Source organism: Dendropsophus ebraccatus, chromosome 4 (genome assembly GCF_027789765.1).
Source record: "Dendropsophus ebraccatus isolate aDenEbr1 chromosome 4, aDenEbr1.pat, whole genome shotgun sequence".
Classification (NCBI taxonomy): Eukaryota; Metazoa; Chordata; class Amphibia; order Anura; family Hylidae; genus Dendropsophus; species Dendropsophus ebraccatus.
The window spans coordinates 92,738,720-92,753,989 of NC_091457.1; the positions used below are offsets into that span (position 1 = coordinate 92,738,720).

A 15,270-nucleotide genomic window follows, 5' to 3' on the forward strand; every position below is an offset into this window, starting at 1 on the left:
TCGGTATCCTGGGGATTACGTCGGATTCCGTGGACTACGTCGATGACCAGCGTTTTTTTTTGTTTTTTGTTTTTTTAATAAAATGGTCAATGAGGGGTGTGGGGGTGTTTTTATTTGAATAAAAAAATTTTTTAACTTGTGTCTTGTCTTTATTTCTTTACTTTATAGACTTAGTAGTGGAAGCCGTCTAATAGACGGAATCCATTACTAAGTTGGGGCCTAGTGTTAGCCGGTATAAAATGGCTAACACTAACCCCCTATTATTACCCCAGTACCCAATGCCACCAGGGGTACTGGGAAGAGCCGGGTGCCAGTGGTCCCGGAGCGTCAAAATTGGCGCTCCTGGACCGGGCGGCAGCAGGCTGGTAAGATTTAGGCTGGGGAGGGCCTAAACCAATGGCTCTTCCCACCCTGGTGTTACCAGGCTGCTGTCGTTTGGTTTTTAACAGGCTGGTTATAAAAATGGGGGGACCCTATGCGTTTTTTTAAAATAAATAAATAATTAAAAAAAACGCATAGGGTCCCCCCTATTTTTATAACCAGCCGGGTTAAAAACCAAACGACAGCAGCCTGGTAACACCAGGGTGGGAAGAGCCATTGGTTTAGGCCCTCCCCAGCCTAAATCTTACCAGCCTGCTGCCGCCCGGTCCAGGAGCGCCAATTTTGACGCTCCGGGACCACTGGCACCCGGCTCTTCCCAGTACCCCTGGTGGCATTGGGTACTGGGGTAATAATAGGGGGTTAGTGTTAGCCATTTTATACCGGCTAACACTAGGCCCCAACTTAGTAATGGATTCCGTCTATTAGACGGCTTCCACTACTAAGTCTATAAAGTAAAGAAATAAAGACAAGACACAAGTTAAAAAATTTTTTTATTCAAATAAAAACACCTCCACACCCCTCATTGACCATTTTATTAAAAAAATAAATAAAAAAAACGCTGGTCATCGACGTAGTCCACGGAATCCGACGTAATCCCCAGGATACCGATATCTGAAAAACAAAAAGGGAGAAACACACAAAAAACACACAAACAGGAGCACAACACCCATCATTGTGAGTGGTGTTGTGCACCTTACAGTATGCAGCAATTTTACAGATCGCTGCTTACAGTCTGGCCCCCAAGGGGTTAAGGGAGGATGTATTGCATCCCCCTTAACCCCTTGGGGGCCAGACTGATGTCAGACTGCACCCATCCCAGCAAGGAAGGGGTTAACTGACCCCCCCTTCCTTGCTGGGAGGGGTGCAGTGCTGGGGAGGGGGTGGGGAGAGCTCTATATTCACCCCGATGTTGTCTCTTCGCTGGTCCGCAGCACAATGAAGTCACTGTGCTGCGGACCCGCTAATTATATGTGCGCTCAACCGATCAGCCAATCAGCTGAGCGCACATATAATTCTAAATGTTTCTTCTAATAATGCTATTGTGATAACATAATTAGAAGAAACATTTGATGTTTTCATTAAAGTAAAGTGATGATTAGTACAGAAAGCTCTATTGCCGGCAATATGAATTAAAGGCTTACTGGAGCTTCCTGTACTAATTAATATTTAATTAATAAAACACATTTTCGATTAAATAAATTCAGTTTCGTTGTTCAATAATTTAATTCTAACGAATCCATCATTGTGCAATTAAATATACTGTCAAAAAATAAATATATATATATATAAATATATATTTATATATCTATTTATTTTAACAGTATATTTAATTGCAAAATGATGGATTCGTTAGAATTAAATTATTGACCAACGAAAGGGACTTTATTACAAAGAAAATGTGTTTTATTAATTTAATATATTAACTACTAGAGGCATCGGCATTCGGCATCATTGTCGGTATTTTTGAAGTACTCCGTACGGACCGCCTGTCAATCCACGGCCGCGTTTCCAGCCGCAAACAATGGTCTTGTTCATTTTTTACGGGTCCGTTTACGATAGGGCCGTAGATTCATACATAGTGTGCACTGTGCAGCCGTATATCCTATACTTTCCAGCATACGCATGAACCACCAAAAATACCGCCGCACAATTACAGCCGCAAATACAGCCGCACAGTTACATAGTCTGAACCTGGCCTAAAAAACCGTGACGTCACGAATCAGTTGTAATTCTTATGGAGTGTCCAGCAGGGGGCGCTCTATATGTAGAAGTCTAAGGCACTGTATTGTCTATGGAAGATGCAATGTAATGTAGTGTCATCAGGGGCGTAGCTAATGTCTCCTGGGCCCTGGTGCGAGAGGCCAACTTGGGCCCCCCCCCCCTCCTTTCACGACCAAGTGATGCTATTGTTGTGTGTGTGTGTGTATATATATATATATATATATATATATATATATATATATATATATATATATATACACACACAGTGGTGCCTTGGATTATGAGCATAATTCGTTCCAGGACCGTGCTTGTAATCCAAATCCACTCTTAAACCAAAGCAAATTTTCCTATAAGAAATCATGTAAATGCAGACAATTGGTTCCGCACCCCAAATATATTTATTATTCTGTACTGTACAGTAATGGAGAGGATGGGAAATACAAGGGCTGACAGAGACTGCAGGGAGCAGGAAGGAATGAGCAGTACAGATGTGGGCACATACATGCAGCACTCTCTGTCCGGGGAGAGAGGGGTTACAGCTATGGAGAGATTACCCCCCCCCCACAGTCCTGTCCCCTGATGTAAGCCCCAGCCTGAAGGGGATCTGCTATGATTTGGAAGGTGTTTAGAGTACAGTGCTGTAGACCCCGCTATGCAGGCCATGCCCCTTCTCCACTCGCGCTCCCACCCAATACAGGAAGTTCTTAAACCAAAGCAATGTTCTTAAACCAAGTCACAATTTTGAAAAACTGTGAGCTCTTAAACCAAAACGCTCTTAAACGAAGTTACTCTTAAACCAAGGTACCACTGTATGTATATATATATATATATATATATATATATATATATATATAAACACACACACACACACACACCAAGACAGATATTACCTATTACCGCCATACTGTTACCGACCAAATCCTGTATACTGAGACCAATATTACCAGTAATACCAGTATATAGGGAGGAAACATAACCGCCACACCACAACCACTACCATCACCACCATATTGTTACTGACCAAATCCAGTATACTAAATCACCTCATCCAGTCATATAGAGGTGGCCCCAGCTCTACACAGGCTCTATACACCATATACATTACAGTGCAGTTATATCAGGTGACTCACAGGAGACGTCTTTTCTGATCGGAGTTCTTTCCTTTTCATCATCTTCTCCATCTGTCCTGGGCCGTTATGAGAACTTCTCCGAGCCACGAATCCACAGAATCTGCCAGACAGACATATTAGGCTCCACACTCTGACACCATCTCCATCTCTCTACACACTGCACATCTGTACTGGCCCCTTTACACCCTCATTTAGTGGGTAGCCCTGACTCTATGTGACCTCCTAATAATATATGCCCCCCTCTGTGTATTCCCTCTCCCCCTATGTTGCCCCCCCAAATAGATGGCCCCCTCCCTTATAGATGGCCCCCTCTACCCCCTCCCTTATAGATGGCCCCCTCTACCCCCTCCCTTATAGATGGCCCCCTATACCCCCTCCCTTATAGATGGCCCCCTCTCTCCTCACCCTCCCTTATGGATGGTCCCCTCTCCCCCCACCCTCCCTTATAGATGGCCCCCTCTCCCCCCACCCTCCCTTATAGATGGTCCCCTCCCCCCCCCCCCTTATAGATGGTCCCCTTCCCCCCCCCCTCCCTTATAGATGGTCCCCTTCTCCCCCCCCTCCCTTATAGATGGTCCCCTTCTCCCCCCTCCCTTATAGATGGTCCCCTTCCCCCCCCTCCCTTATAGATGGTCCCCTTCCCCCCCCTCCCTTATAGATGGTCCCCTTCCCCCCCCCTCCCTTATAGATGGTCCCCTTCCCCCCCTCCCTTATAGATGGTCCCCTTCCCCCCCTCCCTTATAGATGGTCCCCTTTCCCCCCCTTTATAGATGGTCCCCTTCCTCCCTCCCTTATAGATGGTCCCCTTCCCCCCCCACCCTCATAGATGGCCCCCCTCTTTCCCCCCACCCTCATAGATGGCCCCTCTTTCCCCCCACCCTCATAGATGGCCCCTCTTTCCCCCCACCCTCATAGATGGCCCCTCTTTCCCCCCACCCTCATAGATGGCCCCTCTTTCCCCCCACCCTCATAGATTGCTCCTCTTTCCCCCCACCCTCATAGATGGCCCCCTCCTTCCCCCCACCCTCATAGATGGCCCCCTCCTTCCCCCCACCCTCATAGATGGCCCCCTCCTTCCCCCCACCCTCATAGATGGCCCCCTCCTTCCCCCCACCCTCATAGATGGCCCCCCTCTTTCCCCCCACCCTCATAAATGGCCCCCTCTTCCCCCCACCCTCATAAATGCCCCCCTCCTTCCCCCCCACCCTCATAGATGCCCCCCTCCTTCCCCCCCACCCTCATAGATGGCCCCCTCTTTCCCCCCACCCTCATAGATGGCCCCCTCTTTCCCCCCACCCTCATAGATGGCCCCCTCCTTTCCCCCCACCCTCATAGATGGCCCCCTCTTTCCCCCCACCCTCATAGATGGCCCCCTCCTTTCCCCCCACCCTCATAGATGCCCCCCTCCTTTCCCCCCACCCTCATAGATGCCCCCCCCCTCTTTCCCCCCACCCTCATAGATGCCCCCCTCCTTTCCCCCCACCCTCATAGATGGCCCCCTCTTTCCCCCCACCCTCATAGATGGCCCCCTCCTTTCCCCCCACCCTCATAGATGCCCCCCTCCTTTCCCCCCACCCTCATAGATGGCCCCCTCTTTCCCCCCACCCTCATAGATGGCCCCCTCTTTCCCCCCACCCTCATAGATGGCCCCCTCTTTCCCCCCACCCTCATAGATGGCCCCCTCTTTCCCCCCACCCTCATAGATGGCCCCCTCTTTCCCCCCACCCTCATAGATGGCCCCCTCCTTTCCCCCCACCCTCATAGATGGCCCCCTCCTTCCCCCCACCCTCATAGATGGCCCCCTCCTTTCCCCCCACCCTCATAGATGGCCCCCTCTTTCCCCCCACCCTCATAGATGGCCCCCTCTTTCCCCCCACCCTCATAGATGGCCCCCTCCTTTCCCCCCACCCTCATAGATGCCCCCCTCCTTTCCCCCCACCCGTACAGGCTGATAAAAAAACAAAACTTAACTCACCTGACATCGCGCTCCCACGTTGATTCTCACTCCTCCTGGTCTTTCCCCGACTGCTGCGCGGCTGCCGGGGGTGTCGCGTCTTATCCCCGGCAGCGCGCGCATCCCAGAACTCCCTGCGCGCCGGAAACCGGAAGTCAGGGCCCAAGGCGCGCAGGGAGTTCTGGGATGCGCGCGCTGCCGGGGGTAAGACGCGACACCCCCGGCAGCCGCGCAGCAGTCGGGGAAAGACGGAGCCAGACTCTTGTGACCGCAAGCAAAACAATGCTTGCGGTCACAAGAGTGATTGATCGGGGGGCCCCGCGGGCCCCCCTTGTGGCGGGCCCGGTCGCGGCGGCGACCCCCGCGACCACGGTGGCTACGCCACTGAGTGTCATGTAAACTACCCTTTATTGATGGATTATGTTTATGGAATAATTTGGGGAGCAAGGACACTTGCTCTCCACATGGAGGGTACCGAGCAGGGATGGAGAGAGTTGCTGGTGCATCTAACTACCTCTGCCCTCCCTCCCTGCTCGGTGCAGTGGGACAGATACACACTACTACTATTCCCATCATCTGCTCATGTGATGTCGGCTGGGGGGGCTTGGTGATGGGGTTCTCCCTGGTAATACTCCCCCATCATCTGCTCATACTATGCTCTAACTTTGCATAAGTAATAACATATTAAAAAATACTTTTGGCCGAACTTCTCCTTTAAGTGGAAAAAAAAAAAACCAATTGAACCTACACGTGGCTGTGTATAACACAATACCAGGCATGGTATAAGGGGTTAGGATGTTAATAATTTATTACAGTGAACATTCCTTGTGAGTCAATAAACCAAATTAGTCATTTTAAACTGTTGCTGACTTGGATGTGTTAATATTTTCCAACAGAGAACCTGAATTTAATGTGTTCAATTCAACAAGGGTGAAGATTGAGGAATTCAGTTTTTCATGTCATTAGGGGCCCTTAAGACAAGTCAGGGTCAAGTGGTAATAGTCATCTATCAGCAAGCGAGCTAGATGTGATAACATAGAGTATATTTCTCTTACAGAGGTGCCGATACAATGAACTGCTTATGTCTCATAACCATCCTGTCTGCTACTATCCAGGTAACATATATTTCATAGTGACATAGTACAGTTGAAAAGGAGATGTGGATGAATGGGAGGGTATGGGAATGTTGGACACATATGTTGCCATATAAGTTATATTGCAGCTAGATATACTAGGTGAACTCTTTGCTGCAAGATATCTGTGTGCCTCTTGGCAGGGGAGTGGCTTGTGGGACTCATCAAGTTAATTATATTTAGAAATACATAAATTTGGTAATTCATTTCCTGATCTTTTCCTCCCATTGTTGACAGTTCATTGTCTAGGTTACCGACCACTACTCTGCTCTAAAAGCAGTGGTCGGACTGAAATGTATTTAGGTAATGTTCTGGTTGTTAAAAGGCGGGGCTTGGGTCCATTGCTATTTCTTTCAATTTATGCATTTCACCTATGCATGGGTAACTGATGTGTGTCTGTCAGGATATAGTGGGAGCTGCAGACCAAATTTTTTTTTAATTCACCAATACTGATTTCAGATTTATAGCATACTTTTAAATTCTGGATTATTGGGCAGACATAGTTACTGGATGGGCAAAAGTATAAAAATTAGTTTGTAGAGAAAACTTTAGGGTATACCCACCCTAGCAAAACTGTTTATTAAAAAAGACTTCCACTTTACCACTTCTAGATTAAACTATTGCAAGATTTATCTTTTATGACTGCCTATGTTATAGAGATATATGATCTGTTGTGGATTTATTTCATACAATCCAGGTCACCATTTCTTCCACTTATGTCAAAACAATTCAAGTTCCTGAAAATTACAGAGGAACCTTCCCCTGGTACATAACCAAGGTAAGAAAATAGTCCAACATGATCATTACTAGACAGGACAGATCAATGGCATGAGAAGGCAATGGGCGGGAAAAGGGTTGCAGCCCTACCCCTGGAGCAACAAACCACATAATTTACATATTAATAAACTGACTGTTTAAGAAAAATGGCACTGATGATGAAGGTAATAAAATTACCTTCATTCTAAGCATGCCTGGCACTATGGGAATATAACATCAGGTTAAAGGGGTATTTCTTTATTGGCAATACCCTGGGAGCAGGTGGGTGAAAAACAATTACATCTGGCAGCAGTGCTGGAGCCAGGGAGATAAGTAGATGTAATTGTTTTCACCCATCCCTTCCCAGGCATAAAAAGGGGTCCTGTCCTGAATACCCCATTAAAGTCTTCTAACCCGCTTTTAGATTACTTTTAAGGGTTCAAACCCACTTGACGGATCTGCAGCGAGTCTCCTCGCTGTGTTTTTGCAGTGAGACTCGCTGCAGATCCCGGCCCTATACTTTCAATATATTAACCAAAATCGCATAAACGTAAGGCACCCACTGTTACACATATATAATCCCCAAATGGGTATCCATCAAAAGATGGTGCCTAAGCCGTGATGCTACCTCAACATAGCTAAACTAAACCAAGAAAACACAAAATTGAGTATTGTAGCATAAATTTATTTCACACCATATTAAAATACAAAAAGAATCTAACAAAAATGTAATCAACACTAAAAGCAGGGCGGCAATCCTGGAGAGATATCATATGTAACAACCAAATGTAAGAACAATTCATGAAAAAGAACACTGAGACTGGACAACAAAGTGCTAAGTGCAAGATAGTAACGCTGGAACAATGTCCTAAGTATATGATACAAGTCCGTCCCACCCCATATCTGAACTGTATATATTACCAACAAGTCACAGGAATCAAACCACTCTCCAGGACGCCACCACCCCGACGCGCGTTTCGTGTCCTTCGTCCGGGGGTCAACGAACGTCCCCGGACGAAGGATACGAAATGCGCGTCGGGGTGGTGGCGTCCTGGAGAGTGGTTTGATTCCTGTGACTTGTTGGTAATATATACAGTTCAGATATGGGGTGGGACGGACTTGTATTATATACTTAGGACATTGTTCCAGCGTTACTATCTTGCACTTAGCACTTTGTTGTCCAGTCTCAGTGTTCTTTTTCATGAATTGTTCTTACATTTGGTTGTTACATATGATATCTCTCCAGGATTGCCGCCCTGCTTTTAGTGTTAATTACATTTTTGTTAGATTCTTTTTGTATTTTAATATGGTGTGAAATAAATTTATGCTACAATACTCAATTTTGTGTTTTCTTGGTTTACTATACTTTCAATAGCAGAGAAACTCGCAACAGGGATGTACATCCCTGCTGCGATTTTGTCTGCAGCCTGCCCCATTAACCCCCCGGCCGCCGGGGGCTGCGGGCGATCGGGGCTGCAGGGGGGCGGGCAGGATACACATTACCTGATCCCGGCTCCTGCTTGCTTCGGCAGCTCCCGGCACGTTCCGCTCGGCCAATCAGTGCGCTGCCCCGCTGCAGCACACTGATTGGCCGGGCGGGCCGTGAAAACACCGGGAGCCCCGAAGCAAGCAGGTACGGGGACCCGGTAATGTAAAATGTCAGGCGGCCGGGGGGTTAATAGGGCGGGCTGCAGACAAAATCGCAGCAGGGATGTACATCCCTGCTGTGATTTTGTCTTTCATTGAAAGAATAGGGGCCGGATCCGGGGGCCAAGTCTCGCTGCAAATACGCAGCAAGGGGACTCGCTGCGGATCCGGCAAGTGGGTTTGTACCCTAAAGGAGGTAAGTGTAACACTCTATACAGCAGGTGTCAAGAAAGCATGCATGACTGCTAGAGATGAGCGAACTTTTCAAAAGTTGGTTCCGACCGGACTTCCGGATTTTTTTGAAAAGTTTGGTTCTGCTGAATTTCGGATTTCTTCACATTTTATAGTTTAAAGCATCAATATAATACGGGGGTGGTATGTTTGGTTGAACTTAGGGCTCTACATGTCAGTAACATCATTATCTTTTCAATATCTCAAAGTCAATTTTATTTTTTTAGACTTCAATATTCACCATTACAGGGTCTATGCAGGAAATTCACCATTACAGGGTCTATGCAGAAAAAAGGTCACAAATGCAGTGAAGGAGCAGCAGTAGTCATTGGAGGCCAGTGGAGGTCCAGCAATAGTCATTTGAGGCCAGTACAGGAGCAGCAGTAGTCAACATGGAGGCCAGGCAGGATCAACAGTAGTCAAAATGGTGGCCAGGCAGGATCAACAGTAGTCAACATGAAGGCCAGGCAGAATCAACAGTAGTCAACATGGAGGCCAGTCAGGATCAACAGTAGTCAACATGGAGGCCAGACAGGAGCAACAATAGTCAACATGAAGGCTAGTCAGGATCAACAATAGTCAACATGGAGGCCAGGCAGGATCAACAGTAGTCAACATGGAGGCCAAGCAGGATCAACAGTAGTTAAAATGGAGGCCAGGCAGTAGCAACAGTAGTCAAAATAGAGGCCAGTCAGGATCAACAGTAGTCAACATGGAGGCCAGGCAGGAGCAACAGTAGTCAACATGGAGGCCAGTGAAGGCCCAGCAGTAGCCAACATGGAGGCCAGGCAGGATCAACAGTAGTCAACATGGAGGCCAGGCAGGATCAGTTAGAGTTTTATTCTACACACATGCACAAGGTATATATTTGTGTCTCAGGAACAAAACCTATGTCATATACACTCTTGCAAGGGTCCAACTATAGTACTTGTATATCTGTATAGCACTTTTTTTTAGAGTTTTATTCTACACACATGCACAAGGTATATATTTGTGCTTTAGAAAAACACCTATGTCATATACATTCTTCCAAGGGTCCAACTATACTACTTGTATATGTGTATAGCACTTTTTTTTAGAGTTTTATTTTACACACATGCACAAGGTATATATTTGTGCCTCAGGAAAACACCTATGTCATATACACTCTCGCAAGGGTGACAGTACAGTACTTGGATATCTGTATAGCATATTTTTGTTCTGTGCACCCTCTGCTCTGCTATGCCTAATCTATCTACCTATCTATCTTTCGCCCTCTCTATTTTTCTCTCTCACTATATGTTTCTCCTCTCCGCTTTCCTAATAATCTTTTTGGGGGAGATTTATCAAAGGGTGCAAAATTTAGACTGGTGCAAACTACCCACAGCAACTAATCACAGCTCAGCTTTAGGCAGTGCTGAAAGGAAAGAGTAACTGTGATTGGTTGCTGTGGGCAGTTTGCACCAGTCTAAATTTTACACCCTTTGATAAATCTCCCCCTTTGTCTTTGCTTTTGTACAATATCTTCTCAGTGCGTGCAGCAGCAGCGTTTTGTCACTGACGAGCTCTGTGCACTGCTAACAGTCTCCTTCCTCTCTCTGTGCAGACTGCCTCATGCGGTCATGTGAATGCTCTTCTTAAATACCAACGTCACACAGGGGGTGGGATAGTGCAACATCCCTGCTGATTGGATGTGTTCCGGGCATCATGGGAAAGCGCTTTTCCCGCCCAGAACACTTCCTGCTTTCTAAAATGGCAGCTGCCATTATAGAAAGCAAGAAAAAATAAATAAATTCAGAGTGGATTTCCAAAAATCCGAATCTGACAGGACTCGGACTTTTGGAAAAATCCGAACCGGATCCCATACCGGCTGAACCAGTTCGCTCATCTCGAATGGCTGCCCTGCAGCTGTAACATAGAGATTAATAGGCTCTTATAAAAAATCAACCCAAAACTTAACAAGGTCACAGGAGGTCATATTTGATCAAATTTCAAGTTTACCACTTTTTATATGCACTCCTTTGTAAACATATATCCAAATATTTGCTTGAATAAATTCCCCACGCTAAGAGGAGATGACTGTAACCAATGCTGGGCTTGTAATTTACAGGCTATGTTAAGCATATGTATGTGTGAAACCAAGTTTTACCTGGTTTTTCCATGGTAAAATGTTCCACTTAAACTAAAATACCTTCCAATTGTTTGGGGGCTACTCTAATTCAGAATTGATAACATCTATTATACCCCTCTAAATGAATTCCCATTCTGGACATGACCAAATGACCATATAAGTATCAGGGGAAGGTCACTGTAAACAGAGGCATACATTATGGAGGACGTGGCCAACCTGTGTACTGACCATTGTATGATGTTTGGGTGATGTGCTACTTTGCTGTGTCCCACAATAATAGTCCTTTAAGTGGATAATGCTAATATTTTGGTGTGCACCAGTTTTCTACTTATTTGGTCCACATTGTCACATGGAGCCATTGTCTCAACTAGAATATGAACAGTTTACTACAGGAAGCACTGTATCCCCCTGCAAATAACTATATGTAATCTGCATACAACAGCGTATGATCTTGTTGACCAGGTGGTAAAAATAAAGACAATAAGCAGGTTGTCCTATTGTCACATGTACATCAATGCTGTGGAGGGGGGGCTGCAGGACACATATCACCGAATAGATCAGGTTCCAGTCTGTGCTGTTGCCAAAAGACAAAAGCAACTAAACTGCTAAAACTATAAATGACAAGGTTTCTTCCATTTAATTGACAAATTTGTACAATCTTTTGCTTTTTTTTCCATCCAGTTACCGTACCACAGCTCCACGTGAGTTGTCAGCATCCCACAGCATCACTGCTGGTTTAACAGCTTTTGTGTGAGAGGTCAGGGCTGGGAAAGTGCTTTGTAGCAGACAATTAGCATTGGAGGAAGGCAGTGACGCAGCATAGGACATGTGCCGCTAGAGCAACTAGACCTTTGTCAGAAGTATTTAATGAAAAAAGTTGTGAGAGCATAAAGAGACACGTGCGAGGCAACATTTACAAAGATGATGCTGATCTTATTATGGTGATTAAATTGCAAGAGTTTTACCTTGGAGTCAAGGCTGCCTGCCATGTGCTTGGAAGAATGGCACAGCTAGTTTTCATGAACAAAGCTGTAATTTTCCATTTAGTGATTTCTTCCAGTGCAACAAGTATAAGATTGTTGTATGTGAAAAACTTAAAGAAACAGCGCACCTAAATCTGTACTGTTGTATGCAATAAATTAAAACCTCCTTGCCTGCTTGATAATTACTTTATGTAATATCTCCAGTGGTAAGGAGCACTATCTGTATGAATACCACCATTTGCTCCTCTTATAACATTGCTGCACTATAGATTGGGGGACTTATAATGGGAACCCCTGGGGGCTGAGTATGGGTCACACCACTGGTACCCCTGTTGCCACTGGTGGCTCTGGAGTGGATAATGGTGCTGTGCCAGAGAAGAAGCTGATATCAAACAATGAAGAAAACAGAAAGGCAGCACTTACCATACAAAAAGTTTGGTCTTTATTGTTTCTTCATGCCATGATGAAATGTGCAGGAATAATACAGACAGCGGGTGCGTTCCACTAAGGCAGTTAATACGTGCTCACTGTCTGTATTATTTCTGCACATTTCGGCATTGGCATGAAGGAACAATAAAGACCAAACTTTTTGCATGGTGAGTGCCACCTTTCTGTTTTCATCATTGTTCAAAACTATTATTTATATGTTATTTGGTGAATAGGAAAAACATTCCCAACTGGGAGCACTATTTATTCTTATTGAATACAGCAATGTACATAGTAACTGGTCAGTTCTGTGTGGCTCTGTCATACATACATAGTAAACATAGTAAAAAAAAATATTGTTTCACTTTGTGCAGAAAGCAAAACAAATAGAATCTTTGTCCTGTGTGTTCCTGTCATAATCAAATGTCATCTGCAGAGAACAAGTGTTAGTTCAGCTGTCTAGCTCTGCGGCCTGCTCAGCCACCTCACAGTTATTATGGGCCAGCTCATGAATACAAACCCAGACTGAGCAGCAACCAACTCATTTGTAGCCTGTTTATATATAGTGATCTTTTCCATAGTCAGTAATAGCAAACAATAGCAGGGCCTTAATACTTCAGATGAGGATTCTCAGGAGACTCATATCCACCTTATATTGACGCCTGAACCGTAAGTGTAGATATACAGTTTCGATGCTGGCTTATCTCTCCAAGAAAAATAGGGTCTGGTGGTAAAAATCAGCCCTTCTTTCTCCTGATATCATCTGTCAGGGAGAGTAGGGAGGTCGCCTTACTTATTCAACAATTGGTTGAACCTGACAACTAAACTGGGTAAAGTAATCAGTACAGAGGAGGATAATATCATATTACAGAGGGATTTGGAGAAGCTAGAGGCTTGGGCGGAGAAATGGCAAATGAAGTTTAATGTGGATAAATGTAAGGTTATGCATTTGGGCCATAGAAATAATAAGTGCAGTTATGTGCTAAATAATAAAACACTGGGTAAAACTACTTCCGAAAAGGACCTGGGGGTATTGGTGGACAGTAAACTCAACTTTAGTGATCAGTGCCAGGCAGTAGCTGCCAAGGCTAATAAAATAATGGGATGCATCAAAAGAGGTATAGATGCTAAAGATGAGAACATAGTTTTGCCTCTTTATAAATCACTAGTCAGACCACATATGGAATACTGTGTACAGTTTTGGGCACCGGTATATAAGAAGGACATAGGTGAACTGGAGCGGGTGCAGAGGAGGGCAACAAAGGTCATTAAGGGAATGGGTGGGTTACAGAACCAGGACAGGTTATCACGCTTGGGGTTATTTACGCTAGAAAAAAGACGTCTTAGAGGCGATCTGATCACAATGTACAAATATATGAATGGACAGTACAGAGATCTTTGTAGTGGTCTTTTTACTCCTAGGTCTGTAACAATGACAAGGGGGCATCCTCTACGTCTAGAGGAAAGAAGATTTCATCATCAGCATCGACGCGGGTTGTTTACTGTACGAGCGGTAAGACTGTGGAACTCTCTGCCACATGAGGTTGTCATGGCCGATTCATTAAATAAGTTCAAGGGAGGCCTTGATACTTTTCTTGAACAATATAATATTACAAGTTATGGGCATTAGATTTCTGGTGATACGTTGATCCGGGGATTGTTCTGGTTGCCATTGCAGTCGGGGGGGGGGGGGGGGGGGGGGGAGTTTCTCCCTGTGGTGGGGCGGTTGTCTTCTGCCCCATAGGGGTTTTTCGCCTTCCTGGATCAACACAGTAGGATTTTCCTAGGTTGAACCTGATGGACTCTTGTCTTCTTTCAACCTTATTTACTATGTTACTATGTTACAAAGTCAGTGGATTTACCTACTTTAGTATAAGGCCTATGTGCACCTTAAAGCAAAAGTACCATCAGGTACATCTCAGCTTTTTTTTTCCTTAATCAAACAGTGCCAGTGTGGGGTGGCGCAGTCTTTTTTTTTAAATTTTTCCTGTGCTCAGCACCAGCCCTTCCTGGAGTAGTGAGGGCAGGCCCGCTGCCCTCAGTGTGACGAAGCCCCCTCTCCTCTCTGACATGGCTCCATTAGAATCAAATGGAGGGGATATTGCCCCACTGGGGGACAGCGGGCCTGCCCCCAGTGCTCCAGGATGGGCCAGTGCTCAGCAAAAGACTGGTGCCGAACGTGGGAATCGGGTGGCGTTTCAAAGAAAGCAGTGGCGCCAATTGAGATTAAAAATAGCAGCGATGTACCTGATGGTACATTCACTTTAACATACTTTCACATGCTGTAAAATAGAAGCATGTCTCTTTGACATGTCATAGAGAAATGTCAAAAGTTTTCATCAGTCCGGGTCTGAGTGTTCAGATCAGGAGATAAAGTGCGCGCTGCAGCACTTCCACTCTCGGCTCTGAATTGAAATAAAGAGTCAGACTTATTAACGCTGCAGTCTTCTCCCAGCTCTATCTCCCAATCGGTATGGGTCTGAGCACTCAGACCCGGGGCGATCAAATCTTTTGACATGTTTCAACGACAGGTACACTTTAAGCTCCATTCACTTCAGTGTAACAAAGTTGCAAAACCCCGCCCAAACTGGAGACAAGAGTGGTGCTGTCTCTGGAACAAAGTAGCTGTGTTTTTCTAGCACTGGATAACCCTTTTAAAGCCCATGGGAAAACAGACGTTTTTATTTTTTTTATAATGTGTGCACAGATTAACATTTTTCCATAGACTTTAAGGCTATGTTCACACAACGTATATTTTTGTAAAACCACGGCCGTTGTATAACGGTCGTGATTTATA

At 45.4% G+C, this 15,270-nt stretch overlaps 1 protein-coding gene across 1 annotated transcript in view; it reads left to right on the plus strand.

The window, feature by feature from the left end:
- Nucleotides 1-6,233: 6,233 nt before the first annotated feature.
- CDH16 (cadherin 16) overlaps nt 6,234-15,270 on the plus strand; it is a 103,672-nt gene continuing 94,635 nt past the window's right edge. Inside the window, exons 1-2 of the mRNA XM_069968593.1 lie at nt 6,234-6,302; nt 7,018-7,098. Coding sequence (XP_069824694.1) covers nt 6,258-6,302; nt 7,018-7,098 — 126 coding nt within the window. The 5' untranslated portion in view covers nt 6,234-6,257. The remainder of the gene's footprint in view (nt 6,303-7,017; nt 7,099-15,270) is intronic.